Raw genomic sequence first — 23,927 nt, 5'->3', positions numbered from 1 at the left:
TAAAAAGAATCACTGCAAAGGGGAAAAAAGGAAAAGCAATGTTTTTCAACCCACATCTCACAGAAAATATAACATAGTCTGTAGCTAGGGCTAAATTCCTTGCTGCCTCCTAGAGGATCATTAAGGGCCTTCTGCTTACATTGCTTTTATTACTTAATACAAGCTGCACTGTGTGTGGTTAATCTTCTACTAACTATTTGTTTAAGCTGCAGCAAAATAATAAGAAGCAGTTACTCTGCTAGTTCATTCATTTTTTTTGCATCTTTTTATATCCTTCATTAGATTTTCTACATGGTCTTGCATGACCTCCAAAAGTACAGATGCTATGTTTATTGAGACACTTTTTTTTTCCTGTAGTACATAGTTTTTCCAGATCATGTTGAATCAGCATGGCTCAGACCTCATTCAGACTACAACACACTTTCCTGGATGCATAGATTCATTTAACGGCATTAATTTTTTATTTGCATCTGTCATGAAAAGTGTTGGGAAATTTTGTAGTGGTACAGGTTTTCATCATCTGACTGAAACAAAAGAAAAATTCCCGCCATAGCCACCTACTCATTATAGAATCCAGTGATGAAAAGGTAAGTAGGCAATCTTCACTCTAAATCACATGTTGTAACATTAACATCCTTTGTACTATGATAACCACACTGCCCAGAGGAAGTGTAGGAGAAGCCAAGGCAGATCTGTGGTGAGAAACCTTGTGACATCACTGACTAAGCTGGAGCAGGATTGGTCACATGAGAAGATGAGAAGTATTTAAATCCCAGCAGAATGCAGTGTGGTAGTCACTAAAGCCCAAAAATATACCAGGAAAATACTTGTGCCAGTACATAACATCGTTTGGACTTGTGAATCAGGGAATATCTCCAGGAAATTTGAATATTCTGTAAAAGCTCATCTTTCAAATACTATCACTGAAAAAGGTACTGTACTGCATCCCATCTGTATAATTTAAAGAGAAAAATGTATAACTGATTGCAAGGAAAAAAGACATAAAATATATGCTAAACTGTAATGTAGCAGTGTAACAGGGCAATGTGCAACTAAGGAAATATAATGCCATACAAATGGAGATCTCCTCTTATGATCTATATGCATGAGTGTGCATGTGGGAGTATTAATATAACTATTTCTTATCTATGTGTATGTATGTGTGTGCGTCTGTGTGTGTGGGTCTGCATGTTGCATTTATATTTATAACTACACATTGATATGTATGTGTACACAAAATACAGGCATATACTGGACTTGTTTTTTTCAGATGTCAATATCTGCGTGACTAATTAATTGATGCATAGATAAGTCCTAATTATTTTGAATGGAATAATTTCTTCATGGTATCTGAAGAAAAGCTGTAATACTTTCTGGAGGTAAAAAGTTAATTTTATGTTAACAGGTATTGTTAGAAAATAAAATCTTAGCACGTAAGCTTTTGCTGCATCCTTTAAATAGTAATGTTACAAACCATGCCCATGAGCTGAAGACCTCTGTTTTAGAGACTAACACATTCTAGCTAAAGGTAAGTTATTTAAAGACACCTAAACAATTTAGATTTGCTTTTTATATACCTTCAAAATGCTAAATTATGCTTTTAGTGTTAGGATTTTTCCGCCTTGAAGTCAAATATTGTGTCCCTGCGGAAAGGAATACATTGTTTTACTTGTGCAGGCAAAAGAAAGATTAAATGAACTCAGTCTAAATGGTGGGCATAGGGGTTCCCATATGGTACGTAGCTATTTCTTTTTCATAGCGGAAATGTATGTATCTCAAAATGAACAGCAGAGAGAAACTATAATATTAGATTAGACTACAATGGAAGTTAATAAGTTGTTTCACTTTTTCCCTTGCCATTATTTCTGACCCTAAGCAGTTGTCAATAATAGTGAAATTTGTCGTTTTGGCATCTTTAGAAGCATAGCATGTGGCTTCAACATCAGAATCAAAGCCTTTAACCATCTACATCTGAATAATCTCAAGGCAAAAAAGAAACATGTGGTTTCCATGTCCTAGTAGGTAACATTGCAGAAATGCACTGCAACAATGCCAATGACAAAAAGTAGTTTGATTTTTTAAATACAAAATGTATTGCCATGGTGGAAATGTTTGCTCCAAATCTAAACTTGAGAGATTAAGGGTAGTCAGATCTATGTCAATATAGTTGGCTGAGGAACAGGCAGAGAGCTCGGTTCCATTTTGGCAAAAACAGCTTATTATTAAGCGTTGCTACAGAAATAAACTGAGCATCAAGCATATTGGTGTTTACTTTCATTGACTATTTTTGTGTTTATTTATTAAATGCTTAGGCCCATGTGTTCTAAACAATGGCCTCTAAAGGTAGTGCCTAAGGGATAACCATTGACTGGGGGGGGGGGGGGGTAGCTTGATCTTATGAGCTGTAACTTCAGAATATCTAGTACGGGGTAATAGCAGATTTTTATGTTTCACTGTAGTATTTAGTGCCAATCTGTCATCACACTTGGAGTACACATTTGTTTATGCACAGTTTGCAGATACGGTTTCCTTTCATTAATGTTGTTTGCTAGTTTTAAAGAGTCTAATTATTTCTGATGATACCACTATACGTGGAAGCATGTCCTTTTCTTTTCCAGCAGCAATTCCTTCCCAGGCAACTCCATGGGAGCTCAATACACTGTGGCTCATATTGTTTCACTGCAAGGCTTAACACCCCTGCCCCCAAAGTAGAAGTGATATACTCCTCCAGCCCCATTGCTTTCTCCTAGAGGTAAATAACAACATTCTTCTAATATGCTTCATACATCACAAGAGTTGTTCCATGTGCTTACTTATGTTTGAACCCAGCAATAACAAGAGGAAACAGTGTCATGATCCCACAGAAATCACCTCAGAAGTAAGCACTAAAACATCTCGTCAAAGACAGCAGCAAATAAAAAGGTAGTGAACATAAAATAGTATGTTTAGCATTTATGTCTCACTGTTTTTGTAACTGAATAGTACAGAAAAGAAATGTTATTGCCTAATTTACATGATATTGGATATACAAAATACCACTAATTTTAAGTGTAACAATGGTTCTGCAGACAGTGTCTAAACACATGGGACAGGCACAGAAAAATTAGTCTAAACATACCATTAAACTGTAGACAAAATAAGTTATATACTATCAAACTATTAAAATGTACCAGTAAAATGACCAGTACTTAAAGGTATCTTGCCTGGTGTACACAGTCTAAACTATCACTGCCCATCACTATTCAACAGAAATTGAGCACTACGAAATAATGAATAAATTAGAGTAACAGGCCAAAAAGAAATAGCAACCGAAGTCGCAAAGCTCTAGTTTAATTAACTTGAAGCTCTTCATACTATGACATGCTATGATCAGGTCACCGGTGGTTGCATCAGTTTATTAAGTGTTTTGAAATGTACTTCAAGACATTCAGCTCATGAGCTTTGTTCTCAAGATAAATTTCTTGGTCTATTTCTTGAGTACCAACTGTTTCTGATCAACAACCTTCTGAAAATCATCTATATCAGAAAAACTCATACACATCTGAGAAAAAAGTAAAGGGGCACAGTTAAATGTGATTTTCAAGATCTATTAATGTAGCATCTCTAAAACGTTATTGCATCCTTGCAAATGTTGCCAAAATCATGCCTGCAGTGTTTCAAGCTTCATCTGTGAATTGTTGCAACATTTACTTAGTGGCACTTAGTTGTGTTCATCTTGTTTTCCAAGATTAAACTATCATTTAGTCTGCCCACATGTACACACCGCTGTGAGGGATGATATACTAAAAAGTGGAATGAGACCACACGTTAGATGCATTAATTTACCAAAACATGGGAAGTTAGTGTAAGAAGAACATGGCAGAGCTGTGGCATTCTAGAATGACTCAGAAGAGACATCACAAGAAGGTTTAAAATGCACTGCTGATTTGTACTTTGTTCTCAGTGTAGCCATGCTCACAGCATTCTGACTGTTAAAACAGTCTGAAGCCTGCAAATGTTACAGCTTTTTCTACAATAACAAGTAAACTGGTGTGAATAATAATGCCAGTGTGGCATTTTTGGTGTTTTATTTTTCTATAGATGCACCAAGTCTTTGGCTCTTACAATAAAAAAATAAAGAAGTATCACTTGCTATTTGGGTAAGGCAGTTGGGCACTTGGTATTTTATCATGTGCAACTCAGGAACAATGACTATTTAAGTGGCTTCCTCAAAGTCATACAGTTGGCAGACAGAGGCATTGGGATTCAAACCTACAGCTAGGTGTATAGTCTACATTCAGGAGGGCATAGTTTTCAACATCTGTGCCAAACTGCAAGACAGTCCTTAGAGTGCATAGCTGTCCTAGCCGTGTCTGATGGTTCTGGGACAGTTGCAATACCAATGTCAGACACAGGGGGCACCCAGTAGCTTCCATCCCAAGTCACCACTGTAGCAAACTGCTGGAATTCAGGAAGTTAATACAGTTTCCCATTGGTAGCGTTGTCGCCTCACAGCAAGACGGTGTCGCGTTCGATTCTCAGCTAGAGCGTCGTCTGTGTGGAGGCATGCATGAATGGGTGTGCCTTCGTTGAAGGTTGTGCATCAGGGCTGGTAACACGGCACGTAAAAATCCACTACCAAACATTAGCAGACCGGAGTTCCTCTGTGGTGACCCCTAACCGGGATAAGCCGAAAGACACAACAATACAGTTTCCCATTTATACTATCTCAAGCATATAACTAATGATAGTCTGTGAGGGGTAGGAGATCTGTATTGGAATATGTAGAAAGCTTCAGAGTAAAGTACCACAGATGGTTAAACAAATACGAAGTGTTTGCTGTACCTGTTTCTGGTTTATTTGCAAACGTACTCTGCAAAACAGGTAAGGTTATGCTTTTGAAAAACATGTAATACAGCAACATTTTCTACTACTTCAAATTTTAATATTTTAAGCAGCATACAGACTTAGCATATAGAGTTTAACACTCTCTCTATTTTTTTCTATTTCTCTCTTTCTCCATCTTCTGTCTCTTTCTTTATCCTGACTTCACTGTGATGTTTTAATTCCATCCTCCACCTCGTCACCCACACTCTGTCCCTCGGCTTATCAATTAAATAGTATAATTATTCCTACTCTGTGAATGTTTGGATGGTTTTCCTTCATTCAGACAACTTCTGTTTTAACAAGTGTCTTTTGTGAAGGGTACCTCCTGCCCCCCTCTTTATGCAGGACAGTCCCTATTTGGGCAGTTGTGTCCTGAAAAAAACATGGCAAATGGTAAAAATCCTAATCTTCTAAGATAAAAAACTGTGTTCAGTTACCTGCAATAATTGTATAAAATAACTATTCTGTACAATGAATCATACTATTATATTACGTTATAGAAAGGAATTCAAATTCTACAAGACAGAACTTTTATTTTGACAGAAAGTGTAGTCCAATCCTTTGCACTGTTTGTGGGTACTGTTTGTCCTGCCAAAATATGACATTTTCATAAACATTGTTCCACTTTGGGTATTGGAAAAGTTGGCAACCCTACTTTTGATCACATTTCTTTAATTGAACAGCACTGAAAAATCATATGCACTCTTGCTGTTTGTGCATGACAGTTGTCCTGATTAAGAGATTTTTCTCCGCTGTTGTACAATTGCAAAATTAGTAGATTTAACTGAGTATGGGAGATGAAGTATCCCATATAGGAAGGGGAAGGGGTGAAAAAGAACTTGATTCCTGCAAAGAATAATTCTACTTACATTTTATTTATTTATTTATTTGTTTGTTTGTTTGTTTATTTATTGGCATGCTTGTTTTTCTTTGTTTTGAATAATTGTATAATTTAATTAATAAAAATGACTTATCAAATATACATTTGATTTAGCAGATGTTAGTTTTAATTGAATCCAGTATGTCAGCAACTAAAGGCTGCAACAATGTGTCATTAATTCAGTAGTGCTCATTTAAATGAGGATTGTCACAATACAGTTCTCCTTTTTATTATTTTAATTTTTGTACAGGTCTACGTCTTAGTGCTAGTTCATTTAGTTTGGTGTGGAGTATGTTTCAGTCAGTGTTCTCATGCTGGTAAATGTCTCAAATGAGAGACGTAACTCAGTAATTAACACCAAAGTTTTTCAGGGAAGACCTTGACTGTCTTCTACAAAGTAAGCCTAATATGAAGTTTCAGAGAAGTTAACCAATTATTTTGCATTTTATAACAATTCTGTATGCGGTCTACTATGGGCTCAGTCTAGTAAGTCTGTGCTTAAATAGCATGTTATTTACTTGTAAATAAGAATGCTGATCACTATAGTCAGAATCTTATTTCCTATTCTAATCTTCTTCTTCTCCTTTCGGCTTTTCCCGGTTAGGGGTCGCCACAGCGGATCATCTGTCCGCACACAGGATTGGCAGTGAAGTTTTACAGTGTCGAGTTGCCAGCCCGGCGCCCAACCTTCCATAGAAGGCACACACACACTCACACCTAGGGCCAATTTAGAGTGTCCAATCCACCTACTGCATGTCTTTGGGATGTGGGAGGAAACCGGAGCACCCGGAGAAAACCCACGCGACCACAGGGAGGACATGCAAACTCCGCACAGAAGGCACCCCAGCCGAGGATCGAACCGGAGAACCTCTTGCTGTGAGGCGACAACGCTAACCGCTGCACCACTGTGGCCGCCCTTATTTCCTATTCTAATATACTGATGAAATTTAACTGAGGAATAAATCCAAATTTGAAAGTTTTAACCTAGGGAGGGCTCTTTCATGTTTAGTACCATTTTTTCCATGGGGAAAGCCCCTTTACACTCCTACAACATGAGGTCAAGCCTCCACACCCCTGAAATTAATGTGTGTGTGTGTGTGTGTGTGTGTGTGTGTGTGTGTGTGTGTGTGTGTGTGTGTGTGTGTGTGTGTGTGTGTGTGTGTGTGTATGTATATTGCAGTCACATAACAGGAAAAATGATAATGAATGCAGCACTCACCTACCTTACCTACCTTCTCACTCTTCTCCAGGTGTAACTGCCTTTACAAAACACCTGCAACCTTTCCAATAATGAGGTTTTAGGTGTCAATCAACACTTTGGAATGGCTTTTATTTTTCTTCTTTTATCCTCAACAGAGTTCTTACATCCTCCAATCATTCCCTGAATCTTTCTCAGTTATAGAAATGTTCTTTAAACATACTTTCATGCTGGTTGGGTCATCCTGGGCTTGCCTTCCCTTGCGCCCACTACTTAACATCAGTAACTGTGCAGTAGGGTCCTGTTCACAGCCATGCTAGCTGCTGTGTCTGATTCATTCCTGATGTATATAACAGACTTGCTGGATAAACTGTCTTCTGATGTTGCTCCTAATTTGCAGCCAGTATGTCTGACATCTATAAAAAGTTGAGGCTTAGAACTTGAACTATTTTGTATTTGAACACAAGTACAAATGCTGCTAGCCACAGACAAATGACAGTATCCTGCCCATGAATATCACAAGTATACATATTCAAACTGATAGAAACAGGCCCAGTAGAAATAAAATTAGGACAGTAAACAGAATTTTCCAGGTTTCAGGGTTCCTGTGTAAACTGACTTGTTTCATCAGCCTGAATGGTGTAGCTCCACTCCCTTAAGAATGTGGCATAGCTCAACTTAGATACACCCACATTGTGTCATGCAGGAATTATGAGCCTTGCCTGTAGAGGTAAGACACTTGACAATAAGGAGAGAGGTAACACAGACACTTCATTGTCTAATGAGGATGCAGTACAAAAAACAAAATCAATATAATGCTTGGGAATAGAGAATATGATGCTTTACTCCTCAGACCATCTTAACTCATTAAAATATTGCAAAATGAAAAAAAATAAACAGTCCATCCATATTTTGGAATTATATGCAAATAGCAGTAACCATAAGAGTATAATTCAATGATTAATGGGCCCCTATAATATACATTTCAGTTTAAGGGAGTCCCTATCAGTTCAGCAAAAAAATCAGTTCAGCAAACAGCATTTTCAGTGCACTTACATCAAACATGCCATTCATGGAACTGTTCATATTGAGATTGCGGTACAGTGAGGATCGGGAAATTTGCCCTTTCCCCACTGTAGTGTGATCTCAGAGCTGGCATATATAATTAGTGGGGGGGGTGGGGATTGCAGCCCCCCACATGAGGGGATATCAATGAACGGCATTTCTGATGAAATATCATTCGCTGAACTGACTGTTTGATGTAGTGATATAGACCCGTTTAAGGTACTTAATAAGTCAACACAGATAATAAGAATTGCAGAAAGATATAATGAAGGAAAGCAACTTGTCAAACTTGGTATATGAGGCAAAATTAATTTTAGTTTGTTATCTGTAAATCTAAATTTGCATTTCTAATATTTACACAAAATGAATTTATTTGCAGGTAAAGTTCAATATGAAGGCTGTGCTTCTGGTCATTTGCCTCTTCAGCTTAACCTATGCATCACCAGTGAGTATTAATCTTACATTCAAAGAAAAAATGGAACAGCTGTTGAAATGCTTAAAATAAATGTTTGATTTCAGTCTATAAAACACATTTTCTTTTGTCCACCAAGCTTTACAGGAGGAAACGTTCATCAGACAGCTCAGAAGAACAAGTAAGTTATTTATCAACTTATCTTCTATTTACCTATTTTTTAAATTTCAATTTTATAGATGATTCTAACAGTCAATGAAAAAAGTTGGTAAGTTAGAAACATGGCCTCACTTTTACAATTACATGACAATTTCCTCTCCTTTTATGAAGTAAATGACACAAAGTTGGAGGCAATGTGAAAACATCCAGTAAAGTATGAGGAACATTTGACAGGGTTTTCATTCTGTGATCCAGTGATATAAGTCCAACTTGGGATTAAGTAGTATGAAATATTAAGTATATTTTTTGCTGTTTTAGTTGTGCTTTTGTCATAACTAGGTGGCAGCACAGCAGTGGCAGATGCCACGAATTGTAACCATTTGCTGCCACATGTGGCAGGATATGTGAACAAAAGGTAAAATATGTGACATGCGGCAACATTAAAGATCAGGACCTTTTACATACTGAAACTGAATCTACAAATCACACATAAAAACTTAGCTTATTAAGGAGTGTAAATGGGCAGCATGGAATATTTATATTTCAGTGTAACAGAGTGATTTTACAAAAGGCAAAATAATGTATGGAGATCGAGAGGCACCAGTGACAGAAGCAACGTGCCAATGTAAATGCAGTTTTAGCAGAAATTATTTGATTTCTGTTTTTAATGCACAGCATTGAAAGAAATGCCAAGGGTGTGTAGGGAAGGGAAAAGAAATCAACAACTGCAGTACTGGTCTCAGGTTAGTCATAATACAAGATAAGGGGTAGGATGATTGCTGGTCTACATTTCTGTTTTCATGTGCCTCTTTCTTCATTTGTCTCCAAATATTTTATCTAACTCCTAGGCTGTTCCTGAATTCCACAGGAAAAATAAATAAACAAAGGGATATGCTATCCTACAATGTGAAATCACCTACTTCCATTGACCAATTTGCCATAAGCTGACCCTACGAAAAACAAATCAAGTCAATCTGTCTATCTACCTATCCATCTGTCTGTCTATCTATCTATGGATCACCTCACTTTCACTGAGAGGCTACAATGTCAATGCTTGTTATGCAAGGGCATGAATGTTTACTTATTTAACATCAACTCCCATTTCATCACATTGAAGAAACAGATAAATGGGACCTGCCACCACTCCCCCAACCACACACACACACACACACACACACACACACACACACACACACACACACACACACACACACACATCCAATGCATGTTAAGGCCCATTTCTGAGAAGTGGTGAAACAGAAGTTGGTGTCTCTGTCAAAATGCTGTGAGTTCAGTATGTAGCCTGATGACATATACATATATATATATATATATATCTTTATATTTATACAAATATATATGTATACAAATATAGATATATACCCTTATCATTACCTTGTAAGTACAGTTTAGTAAGGAAAAAATTCTCCTTATCCCATTTATTTTAGCCTCATCACATTCCTCTATATAATAAAAAAAGCTGTGGGATTTATTTTAGTGCCAGTTCCCAAATCTCTATCTACTGCTACCTGTAATAAGGATATATATTCTGTCTTAAAAGGAACCCAGTCTTGTCATCTGCTTCACATCCCAAATCAGGTGTCACCGAATCACCTGGCAACAAGAACATAATCTATAGTGGGTACTGAAGCTGTACTGCCATCTAAAGATAATTTCAAAAGATCCTTTAATTTAAGCCCCATGTCTGATTGCAGCATATTAAAAAGACAGGGTATTACAGAGAAACTTACCAGCTTAAATGTAAACCCATATGTCACAAGATGGGTTGCAAACTGGCTAAAGGACAGAACCCACAGGGTTAGAGATGCTGGTGCCATGTCAGACTCCAAGCCGGTCACAAGTGGTGTCCCACAGGGCTCAGTCCTTGGCCCCCTGTTGTTCGGCATCTACTTCTCAGAAGTACAGGCAAACATAGGAGGACTATGGCTGACAAAGTTTGCAGATGACTGCAAACTGGGCGCCATAGTAGAAAGTACATCGTACACAGATATCCTTCAGAGGGGTCTCACGGAAACTGATAACTGGTGCCAGAGCCATGGCCTGAAGTTAAATGCCAAAAAATGTATAGTCATACCCTTCGGGAAAAACAAGGTAACCCCAAGCTACCATATAGGTGGCAATCCATTAAGCACAGAAAAGGTTATCAGGGACCTGGGGACCCAGGTTGACAGTGGCCTTTCTTTTGACACTCACATTGCTAAAGTGGTTAGAAAGACCTTCTACATTGCCCACCTGATCATGAAGGGATTCACATCCAGATCAAGTGAGGTCATTGTTCCCTGTACTCTTCACTTATCAGACCAATAATCGAGTACAATGCCCCATTAGGGATGTATCTCACCCGACACCTGCAGCAATTGGAGAGACCCCAAAAGTTCCTCACCAAAAGGATAAAGGGACTCCAAAATCTGTCATATGCTGCCAGACTGAAGAAACTCCAGCTCTATTCAGTCACATACCGCCTGCTCAGAGGTGACCTGTGCCTGACATACAAGGCCATGTCCAACCCGGAATTAATGGACATGCTCCACCTCAAAAAATCCAAATCTACCAGATCCACTAGAGCAAGCGACTTAAACCTTAGCATGGATATAAATAGGACATGCTGGAGGGATAGATTTGTCACCCAGAGACTCCCTAAGCTGTGGAATAAAATCCCGGTCCATGTGAGGCAGAGCACCTCGCTGGCTCTGTTCAAGAGAAATCTTGACCGGGGATGGGAGATCGTAGGTTTACCCCGGGAATCATCTCTGTGTCACTGCTGGACAGAGGCGCAACAAACTAATGGGCACAGTATTTTTTAACATAAGAGGTGGCGTAAGCCACAAAACTTTGGACTAGGCTTATAAATGCCTTAGGGCAGATAGCCTAGTATAAACCTATGAACCTATAAACCTATGAACAGATTCACTCCATCCATACTCTTATTTTCTTCTAGAATTAGCAGTGCAATTTAATTAGGGATGTCCATACAATGTCAAACCCATAAGAAATATTCCAAATCTTTTCCATATGGAAAAAAATCCATCATCTTCTTTAGAATTTTGCAGTGTATACTCATGTATGCATCATGGAGTTCTCCCTGAAGCTCCGTTTAACTATTGTTCTCATTTTGTTTTGCCCCATGTTTCAGGAGCCCATCCATGTTCCGCTTGCTTTGCCTGCTTCCTTTGTAAAGGAACTCAAACACATTGTTGTGTCACTTTCACATTGGTATTCTAGTCGGAGTCACTCTCTTCCTGCTGTAAGTTCTTCTTGCCTTCCGTTCGCCCATACCCTTTACCCTGCCCAAAGCTGCTTTTCTTTCACTTTCTGCTCCCCTGATAACATAGCTCTCAGCTGTCCCTGATTATGCAGAACATCCCTGATTTTGCTTCATATTTTGCCCTTGTCTTCATAAAATTTTCAATTTTCTGGTAAGTTTACACTCAGCCAATTATGCCAGGTATTAAAATGTCATTACTGTTCAGAAAATGCATGTTGATATAAAACACATTTTCTATTAACTTTCTAAGTGAATTAGAGTTTAAAATGATCCCTTATTTAGGGTCTTTGTTCCTCATTATTTTTGGTTTTATCCCTTATCGTTGAGCAATGAAGTTGAGAACTATGCCTAGCAAAACTTGTTGCAGTTAAAGCTTTCACTGTATCAGTCTTGGTGGAGGGGTCATAATAGTTAAGGTCTTTACCTCACAGATGCAAGGTACTAGATTTGATTCTGACCTCTTGTTATGGCTAGGCTTATAATAATCTGCAGACTGGTAGCCTAGTATGAATCAAAGCTTTATTTTATCTGCTCTGTCTCATCTGCCTTTAGACAGCTCCTTCTTCCTTCATTACCTTCCTCATGACCTTCATACTCACACATGCAGCTCTATTTCACCACCAGCCTACCATAAATGGCAACCATTCCTCGTCTTGTTTCTTGCTATGTTTGATTTCCCCCTTCTAGTTATCCACAGTAAGACTGATTCTCTCTGATTGTCCAAGTTCCCATTTTTACCTACTTCACACCAGGACCATGTTATTGTCTTTCTGCACGGCTTACCGGAATGTTCCTTTTGAAAATACTGTACAGTGGTTGCAGACTTGTAGCTATGTAGTTCTGTCCTCCCATGAGATATTTGTACATAAACAATCTGCTCAGGATTTGTATCTTGAAATAAAAAGGCTGACATCAGACTTTCTCAGATTTTTGTTTCTATTTTCTGAATCACAGGATTAAGGGGCACAGTAGTTGGTGTGTGGAAGTTTGGTTTTATTTGCTTTCTAGACAATAGCTTTGTGAAACCATGGTGGTGCGGCGGTAGCGTTGTTGTCTCACAGCAAGAGGCTCTCCTGTTCATTCTCGGCTGGAGTGCCTTCTGTGTGGAGTCTCCATGTCCTCCCCACAGTCGAGTGGTGTTCGAAAGACATGCGTGAATGGGCGTGCCTTCGCTGAAGGTTGGGTGTTGGGCTGGCAACTCGGCACCATAAAAAAATCTACTGCCAATCATTAGCGGACCAGAGTTCCGCTGTGGCGGCCCCTAACCGGGAAAAGCCGAAAAGACAAACAACAAAAAAAAACTAGACAATAGCTTTGTAGGGCCTAATAAATGAAGAGTTAATTTCTCCCAGTGCCATGCTTTACTATGTTACATGGTTGCCTGTCATCAGTAAACACATATTAAATACTGAACGAGGTAGTTCACAACTGACTGAAAACAAGCTTGGGCTGGGAATAGTTACATTTACAGATAGCCTGTTATTGCTCAAAGTGTTTGAAAATGTTCTGTGGTTTTTATAGGGCATGTCATTTTTCTTACTTCTCTATCATTATACCATAACTAGGCGCTGCTACTGTACGTCTAGTTCAAAACATCTGCCAGCAAAATAAATAAAATACCAACAAGGAGCTTTTGTAAAACCTCAGTCAAGACAAATATATTTTAAACATACTTTTAATTAAAGAGTTGTACCAAAAAAATGCAGTGACAGGCCACTAAAATGAAGGAATGGGAGTAAATATGGACTCTCTAGCATGAAGAAGCACTTTAAATAGAATATATATTTGCTGAAGGATGGCGCACTATAAACCCTGAAAAATTAAATAATATTTTCCACTGGTAAAGTGGTAGTAAAACTATTTGTAATGCAAGTACCCTTAAGTCTGAACTTAAAACTTAGTTTATGTGGTAGAAGCCAGAGAACTGAAATGCACATAATATGTATTGCTACTTATAATGTGTATGAGATATATTCCCTGCCACCTGACCAACACTGAAGTGACCATATGGGCTTAAACAGACTGAAATAAGTGATCCTGACACCAAGGTGAACCCCCCTGCCCCAGGCAGCCCAGCTACATATCAGAGCTCTATCTGAAATAAGTATAATAAAAACAACTCTTATTCAAGCAAAGTGGTCCTTTCCTATTCAAGTACCCTCCTAACTACACAAACACACACACACACACACACACACACACACACACACACACACACACACACACACACACACACACACACACACACACACACACACACACACACACACACACACACACACACTGGCTTGACTCAGGCTTCCTACCTCTAGTCCAATGAGCAGTGTCTAATGCAGCCAGCACTTGTCAAAAGCAAGTTATTTGGATGGGTTCACCCTACTGACAGGATGAAACACATAAATGGTATGGGACACCTTCAAATGCCTGAGATCACAAACTCTAAGGTACCAATGTGCAGTAGTTGGTCTGTATTATTATAGAAAGTGGCCTTAAAGTTATCATACTGATCATTCCTGGAGCTATATGTGGAGGTCAATGTCAGTGCATAATGTCTGTACTTCACATAACAGCATGTGATATAGATGGTGCAGTATAAAACAATCAGTGCAAGTCAGGCCAGTGGAGCAAATCTAATCAGACTTGCCTCGGTGCACCTGATGCTCAACAGCTGATGGCTAGATGATAACAAGGTGTATTATGTACCCACAATATACAGTAGGCAATAGACAATAGATCACAAACATGATCACAAGGCAGACTACAAAAAAAGGATCTGGAGAGGGGAGAAACACAAGGCTGTGGTACCAGGCTAGCATCAGATGTAATAGATTGAGAAAAAAAAACATTACTGTTATTATGGATGGCTGTAACAAAGTGAAACAGTTACACATGTCAATAACAGTACAACAAGGATCAAGATGGGAAACAGTGCAAATCTTTCATGTAGCCTGTATCTCAAGCCTGGAACAAACTCCCTTTTGATGTAAGAAATATCACGCACATAAGTCAATTCAAAAAAGAACTAAAAATTTCCTATCTAACTCACAGATCTGCCCCTGCCAGGACCCCATATAACCCCCCTCCTCCTTTCTTAACTTCTAATACAAATTTTTATTTTACAGCTCTAACTCTCAAGAAGTCTCTACTACAGTGTATCTCGGCTTCATTCAAATTTGTGATGTACTACAAATTTATGTTTTTCAATTTCTAAATTCCTTCCTTTGTTATGTAACAACATGTGTCTTATGTTATGTCTCAGTTTTGTATTTCATTGTACCTGCCATACTAGGTAATAACTAAGGTATTGTCTTTATTATCTTTCATGGCACCAGCCTATTACCATTCATTTCTGTTATTTTAAATGTACATTTATAATTGATTTTACTGTACTGGAGCTTTTCTTCTCAGGTCTCTGCTAAAAATGAGCTTTTCTGCTCAGTTGAACCAATCCAGTTAACAAATGTCAAAGACATAAATAGCCAATACTTAAATTTGAGACTCAGATGATCTCTCTTACAACAATTTCATGATCACACTATAACTTGTAGCGTAGAATAAATATTTCTCAGATCCATGGCATCTCACCAATGTTCGCTTCACTAAAAGTCAAGTAATCAAACCCAAGAGACTAAAAGCAATAGCTCTGCTAAATGCTCTATAAGAAAGTATAGTACATATACCAATAAATGTATTGCATCTGTAGCTGAATGTACTGGTACTTTTATAAAAGCAAGCCCCATTCCCTGCACTCCCATAGTGAAGGACTGCACTCTCCATACCCGTGTTACTGAATTATTACAACACTAAGGCCACATAACCACAGAATAAAGACAACAGTCTTCCTGCAGTCGCAAGGGTATTGAGTCATAAAGTGATAGCCTTGTGTCATAGACTGCAGAAAGGTGAATAACGAACATTTAGTAGTGCTATACATGATTGGTAGTACTAAACATGGTTAGTAGTACTATACATGATTGGTAGTACTATACATGATCAATAGTACTACACATGATCAGTAGTACTATACATGATCTGTAGCACTATACATGATCAGTAGTACTATACATGATTGGTAGTACTATGCATGATCGGTAGTACTGTACATGATCAGTAGTACTACACATGATCGGTAGTACTATACATGATTGGTAGTACTATACATGATCGGTAGTACTACACATGATCGGTAGCACTATACATGATTGGTAGTACTATACATAATCAGTGGTACTACACATGATCAGTAGCACTATACATGATCAGTAGTACTATACATGATCAGTAGCACTATACATGATCAGTAGTACTATACATGATCGGTAGCACTATACATGATCAGTAGTACTATACATGATCGGTAGTACTATACATGATCAGTAGTACTATACATGATCGGTAGTACTATACATGATCATTAGTACTATACATGATCGGTAGTACTACACATGATCAGTAGTACTATACATGATCGGTAGTACTATACATGATCAGCAGTACTACACATGATCGGTAGCACTATACATGATCAGTAGTACTACACATGATCAGTAGTACTATACATGATCAGTAGTACTACACATGATCAGTAGTACTACACATGATCGGTAGTACTATACATGATCGGTAGTACTATACATGATCGATATACTGAGTTTGCTCCCTTGATGTCTAAAAACCAGAACATTGGTGATATGCCATGAAACTGAATAGTCTAGTATTCTTTTATAGAAATATCTGTAGAGATGGGTTCTGCAAATTCTTGAGTTGAAAAATGACAACTGGTTTTGCAAATCCCGTGATCATATTAAAAAGGAATGAAGGAGCAGTCAGTATGATAACATTCTGTACCAGGAAAAGTCTAAGGGAAATATCGCTGTGCTATTCAGGGACAGACAGCTTTTCTACTATCGTTGTCTGTTAGTAAAGGTAAACAAGCAATTTTACAGGGTCCAGTAGTCTTCTATAACAAGCAGTTATAGAAAACAGGGAATTGTGGCAAATAAAGGCTAAGAGCCAACCATTTCTGACTCCCTATGCATTTAGTTTGTCTACAAAAGAACAATAAATAAGGATAATCTGCTTTTGCCAAAAGCAAGACCAGTCAGCCTTTTACAAACATTATAAAAGAAGGGGCCACAGATATCTGCACACTTGGTCAGCATTTCAAGTTCAAAGTACTAGAGTGAATATATATATATATATATATACATATATATATATATATATATATATATATATATATATATAGAGGTTTACTTTTTCTTATTGAAAGCTCATGCTTTCGAAAAGAAAAAGTACGACTCTATTTACGCAAAAGTGCACTTAAACAAAAGTGCACTTTCGCAACTACCAGTTTTCACTGAACCAGTAATATTAAAAAAAAAAAAAAACACTGCAAAGGCATTTTTGCCCCCCTGCACCCTCCATGTGGGGCACTGTGCCCTCAAACCCCTGCTACTTTATATATACTAACTCCAAGATCGCACTACAGTGGGGAAACAGGAATATTCCCATTTCCTGATCTGGCACCCCCCCCCCCCCAGGTTTTACACTGAGGAGCAAACTAAAAAAACAAAATGGTCCTCGTACTCCTTCTCCTTTGAAAACTGTAACAAACGACTATGACTTGCTACATTTGAAGGAATCACATTACTACTGCTTATTTCACACACACACGTGTGTGTGTGTGTGTGTGTGTGTGTGTGTGTGTGTGTGTGTGTGTGTGTGTGTGTGTGTGTGTGTGTGCGTGTGTGTGTGTGTGTGTGTGTGCATACATACATAGATAAACAGATGCGTGTGTGTGTGTGTGTGTGTGTGTGTGTGTGTGTGTGTGTGTGTGTGTGTGTGTGTGTGCATACATACATAGATAAACAGATGCGTGTATGTGTGTGTGTGTGTGTGTGTGTGTGTGTGTGTGTGTGTGTGTGTGTGTGTGTGTGTGTGTGTGTGTGTGTGTGTCGTAAAGGATAGCCTTCCTACACACATTTGCATCTTGAAATAGCATGATTGTACATTTAACTCTAGCATGCCGTCCTCTTGATTGTTGCTGAAGTGATATCAGGCATTAGTTTGTATACTTTAAAAATCTACTTTGCAACATTTTGCAGATGTGCAATAGTTGTTGACATTTTAGTACAGCAACAGATCTGCATTATGTACCTGTGAAAATATATTTCCCTTCTTGTCTAGTGATGACATATTTGAGATATTAGTGCCCAAGGACATGCAGTCAACATCTACTTGTCATCAAGACTGACCCACCTGTAGCTTGTCCTCCAGATTTCCCTAAAGAATGAAGCAGTGTCCATCATAGCCTCCTAACTGGTAATGAAGCTGACTTTTAATGTAACTGAGTGTGTAAAGAATCTCTCTGTCAATAAGCTAGTACATTTTTTTTTCACCTTGCTTCCTCTGAATTATGGGCATAAAGATATGTCAAGGTAGACTGTGTGTCTGATCTGCAGACCCTTATCAAGTCTACAGATATGATTTTGGCATGTTGTACATCTATTCTCCACTGGGTGTCACTGATTCATTAAAAGATTACACATCAGCCTACATCCATGCAGCTAGTAGGGAGACTGCAGTTTTAAAGGCAAGTAACCCTTCTCCTCAAGATTTTACTGATATTCTAGTCCCATTGCTAATGCTGGGACACTGGTGCCATAAACAACAGTGCTACATCTCTTCCAGACAGTCATCTCCAACATACTATGTTTGTTCTTCTAGGTGCATCACAGGAAGATCGCCCCCTACAGGTACAGACAGTGGAATCCCTATTACTCCTATTACAGGCCACAACCACCACCTCAAAGGCAACAAAAATTGCAGTTCCATACGGTAACAATTCTATATGCATGCTTTCACATTAAAAATGTACACTGTTATAAGAGTGCAACAAATGCAAATGTCACTTTTGCTTGCATTCACTATTTCAGTTTTCAAGAAGGTGTAGAAGCCTTACACTGAATATTGTGTAATTGTACTTGTTTGCAAATAGAAGCATCCATAGGTTTGGTATGGTGTAATGTATGAAAGCAGTGAATTTAACACTGTGGAATTCACAGACCCCTGTGATAAAACCAGTACGTTTCATATCCCATTCTCATACATTTCCTCTTCTCCCCTCTCTTCCTTTTCATTTCCGTGTCTCCATTCTCTGCCCACCCCTACCTCCAACAACTGTAACTCACTCACGTCCAAGCGTAATTATATTTTTGATATACACTAGAGGCAGTGTACCCAACACAGTATATGGACATCTGACAGTATTATCACAATGTTAAACTTCTTGTTTTGTATAGCATACTAAGCTGTTGAATTTACTGCTTGACTCTCATTTATCCAACATGTGTATTTTACTTTGCATTGCTTGAATCAATATTAAATCAATATTGTATAAATGTTTTTATGTTAGCACTGCTGTATTGCTTTCTTTGCTTGTTGCTGTATTAATTCTTTTACATTGATATCATATGTTCAGTGGATGCATGTCAACTCATCCCCAGGCTCAGCCTGAAAACAATGTAGCTGGGCCAGTGCTCTAAGCCAGTTAACAAGTACATAGATATGTAAACAAATAACAGTAATTTAGTCAATGAATAAGTCATGACAGGGTGCATTAAAGACTGAGATCAGATATCTTATGCTCAGGAGAAGCACATTAGGATGCTTTAATTCACATTCTGGGGTGACTTATTGTACATATAAAATATACTTACTTTCATCAGGAAATTGAAAATGTAATTCGGTACTTTTAAAATTCAAAAGCGCTGATCTTTTGATATGTATTTTTTATTTTATTTTAACTGTTCAAGTATTACCTCTTCAGCCAGCTTCTGTGGTTTTAGTGAATACTTGCTGTTTGCCTGAAGTGCTCCTATCTTGCTTGTTTTGGTCTTAAAATTAAAATAGTCCTTCTATGATATCAGTGCTACCCATTTATAAAGCATCTGTGCTGTCTTTACATATATGCCCAAGACATACAGTATTAGTGCCCATTATAAATTAATGCATTCTTTATTATCTATTTAATGTAGTCATTTCTAAATATACAAGACATATAGCTACCACTGGGTGTCATACATTATACATTAAGTTCTGTTTTTTCATGCTTCATTAAAAAGTGCAGCAGAATTCAGTTTCTACTTAAAACCATTATTTTAACTCAGACACTTTCATCCAGAAGGAATTCATCAGAACTGAGATGCCATTTAAAATCAAGAAATGTATTATAATTATCCTCATCATATGACTTCAGCTTAAACAAGTTCATTTAACCATTCTCCGCTGTGTTAAAAGAAGTTGTATCTTGCTGCAATGTTTTTTTTTTCCCTTTTGTTTTAATTTTCAATATATAAAACATTAGCTGGGAGAATTTATTTTTGTTGTCTTTCTATAGCTCATTTGTCAAAACTAAGTTTCTTTAATTTTATTTATAGTCAGCCATTGTGGGCTTGACTCTAACATGATGACACAAGACATTTTCCCAAAATTAAGGTAGAATGATTAATAAATATGCTTTGCATCCTTAATTTATACTATATCCAAAGGCGGCCATACAGCATACTGCTACTCAGACTATAAAGCCATTAATCAGCTTCTCAAAATTACAAATGCAATTTATTATCATATGCAGTGAATACAGCATCTCATTTTAACCTGTCCTCTTTGGAATAAGCTCAAACTGTGTTGGAGCATTGTGTTTCCTTCTTTCAAGTGTACTTGCTAGTTAAAGATATACTTACACAATCAAATAGGTGGGAGTGCAGCTCTTTCTTTTACATGCTTGCATCATATCTGTTTTAACATGACTGCATGAAGACACTGCTACTGAATGTGTGAGGTCAAGAACAACAGGTGAATGTGGAGGCCTTTTATGTTTTATAGATTTGTAGGTTTTTACTAAACTTACAGCTGAGGAGACCACTGAGAAGTTCAGTCACATCACACAGTACAGATGACTTATTAGACTATCTCCGATTAAGTAGATTTCATCACATATTCCGCATGAATATTTGTAATCAGCTAGCTAATCATTCAGAGTGTTATTAATGGTTGTCAAGGAAGTACTCAGCTTAATAGCTAAGAGCAGCCCATTCCAGAAATGGATGATCCGTTGGGTTAGGTACCTGGTACACCTTCTGGTACTGATGACGTGGTCATATACTTTAAGGTCCTTAGAGCAAGTGTTTGCTTTATGGTTCTAGCTTGACCACAAGGTCTCATGCAAGGCAAAAAAAACTGGCCTGAGACCACAGAAATTTGTATCAGAATGTACAGCTTAAAACAGAATGTGAACAATTCTGCTTGTCAGATAACAGCTGCCACAAACTATGTATGCCATTTGTTGAAATATTGTAATGCTTGCATCACTCACATATATTCTGAGGATGTATGACTAAGGAATGCACTAACAATAACAAAAAAATATATATATATATATATATATATATATATATATATATATATATATATATATATATACACACACACACACACACACACACACATATACTCAATAATGCAAATCACTGACTTTCAAAAAAAAAAAAGAGTTTTTTTTGCATTCTCCCACATCCCAGCATCTCTAAGTATACTATCTCTTGAGAATGCACAACCTTCTTGGGGATACAGAAAAATATCTTTAGCCCATAGTCATGCAATCTTATCACATTAAATAGAATTTTTTCAGCAAAACGTGGAAGTTGATGTAAACAGTTTGCGTGTTGTCATTTTGGTGTAGTAAGATATGAAGAGATGAAGATTAGTAGTGTCCCATATTTTGAAAATCAAGCAGTTTGAATTTATATTAAGATTTAAAACCAGAGACAATAATTCTACATACTTTATAAAATCATATGCTGTAGATTTAATGCTGTGTGTCTTGTCTGGAAATCAGTCATTCTGTTTTTGTAGTTTTCTAGTATATTTCATTTAGGTATCTTATTATAGTTAAGTATACTGAAAGTCAATCTGCTAGCAATACTAACTCTGAGGCTATCGATTCTGGATGGTTGTCTGAGCATTTTAATGTATAACATTGTTTATGACACCACTGCCAACAGCAGCAAACTCACAGTGAAACAGGTAATGTACTTTGTTACTAGCTATATGCACATAATAAAAGTAACAAAAAGTCCAGTAATCTAAACTGTCTGTTGAAGAATATTTAGCCACATCTAATAATTAGGATATGTATGGAAATGGTTGATCCACTAAAGGAAAGTGACACTTTTTTCGGTGATCATGACACCCCAGAGTAGTAATTCTTTCTGAGAAATTCAGTGACTTTGCAGCTCATTCTTTTAGTAATTAGTCATTTCTTTTGGCTGATTTGGATGTTTGCTAAAAATGTAAGATCTCTGACAAGAACAGTAGGTTTATTTGAAAAACTGCAGTTTCTATCAAAAACATTCAATGACAGATTTTGAGGATGTACCCAAGGCAGTAGACCAGCAATTACATTATAGGTTCATAGGTAGGTACTAGGCTATCTGCCCAAGGGCATTTATAAGCCTAGCCAGAGTGTGTAGGCTCTCACCGCCCCATTGATTAATTAACTGATCCTCTGTCAAGCAGAGCCAATAAAGTGATCCCAGGGGTGTATTGTCTGTTACCCATCCACTCGTCAAGGTTTCTCTTGAAGAGTGTTAGTGAGGGGCACTGCCTAATGTAGTTTGGAATTTTGTTCCAAAGCATGGGGAGTCTCTGTGACAGGAATCTATCCCTCCAGCATGTTCTATTTATTGTTGTGGCGAGGTTTAGCTCACTAGAGTGCGTGGCTCGCAGTGACTTGGATTTCTTTAGGTGGAGCATGTCCATCAATTCTGAGTTGGACATGGCTTTGTAAGTCAGGCAGAGATCACCTCTGTGTAAGTGATATGCCACTGAGTACAGCCAGAGTTTTTTCAGTCGGGCTGCATAGGACATATGTTTGAGGCCAGTAATCCTCTTGGTGAGGTACTTTTGTGGTCTCTTCAGCTGTTGGAAGTGTCTTGTGAGGTACATCCCAAATGGGGCATTGTACTCTATGATGGGTCTGATGAGTGATGAGTAGAGGGGCACTATAACCTCTTTATTTCTAGATGCAAACCCTTTAGTAATTAGATGGGCCACATAGAAGGATTATCTAACTACTTTGGCAATATGATTGTCAAAGGAGAGATTACTGTCTACCTGGATCCCCAGATCTCTTATTACCTCTTCTGTATTAAGGGAGCTGCCACCTATGTGGTAATTTGTGGGTGTTTTGTTTTTCCCAAATGGGATGACTATGCATTTTTTGGCATTTAGCTTGAGGCCATGACTTTGACACCAGGTGTCCGTCTCAGTAAGGCCCTTTTGGAGGATGTCCATGTCAGCCGGAGAGTCAATTATGGCTCCCAGTTTGCAGTCATCGGCGAACTTGGTTAGCCGTAGTCCTCCTGTGTTTGCCTCTACTTCTGAGAAGTATATGCGAAAGAGTAGGGGTCCCAGGACCGAGCCTTGCAGGACAGCACTTGTGACTGGTTTAGAGTTGGACCTGGAGCCCACTACTTTTACCGTGTGAGTTCTGTCTGTAAGCCAGTTGGGAACCCATATCGTGACGTAGGGGTTTATATTCAGGCTGGTGAGTTTATCTGTAATACCCGAGTGGGGAATGGTGTCAAAAGCCTTGACGAGGTCAAGGTAGGCTGTGTGAACAACCTTTCCCTCTTCTATGGCCTTGGTGACTGTCTCTAAGAAGTCAACCAGCTTTAGTAGGCATGATCTGCCCTTAACAAAGCCAAACTGGGTCGGGTCAAGTGTTTGGAGGTTCCCGATGTCTTTGTTAATGAGTTCCATGATGATGCGCTCAATAGCCTTGCAGACCAGGTTAGTCAGGCTTATGGGGCGATAGTTACCAGGGTCAGTTGTGGCCCTTCTTTGGGGAGTGGAATAACCGTTGCTGTGCACCATTCTATGGGCATGTAGCCTGTGGAGAGGCTGAGGTTGAACAGCGTGTTTAGGTGGGGGGATAGTTCGTTCTTTGGCTGGCATTCACTTCAATAACTGTAAGGATTTGTGTTTTGCTGAAAAC

The 23,927-nt window shown here is 38.2% G+C and overlaps 1 protein-coding gene across 5 annotated transcripts in view; it reads left to right on the top strand.

The window, feature by feature from the left end:
* The first annotated feature begins 773 nt into the window (after positions 1-773).
* The window catches only part of LOC122793393 (dentin sialophosphoprotein-like), a 59,621-nt gene continuing 36,467 nt past the window's right edge, over positions 774-23,927 (top strand). For 3 of the 5 annotated variants that reach the window (XM_044061370.1, XM_044061368.1, XM_044061367.1), the window contains exons 1-4: positions 774-932; positions 8,389-8,454; positions 8,561-8,602; positions 18,596-18,706. In XM_044061370.1, coding sequence (XP_043917305.1) covers positions 8,401-8,454; positions 8,561-8,602; positions 18,596-18,706 — 207 coding nt within the window. In that variant the 5' untranslated portion in view covers positions 774-932; positions 8,389-8,400. The remainder of the gene's footprint in view (positions 933-8,388; positions 8,455-8,560; positions 8,603-18,595; positions 18,707-23,927) is intronic. The other 2 variants (XM_044061371.1, XM_044061369.1) reach the window with 1 other exon arrangement.

The sequence above is a fragment of the Protopterus annectens genome, chromosome 2.part0 (assembly GCF_019279795.1).
Source record: "Protopterus annectens isolate FY-2018-M chromosome 2.part0, PAN1.0, whole genome shotgun sequence".
Lineage (NCBI taxonomy): Eukaryota > Metazoa > Chordata > Ceratodontiformes > Protopteridae > Protopterus > Protopterus annectens.
Note: the sequence above shows the minus strand (reverse complement) of the source record. Positions and strands in the feature narration are given on the sequence as shown.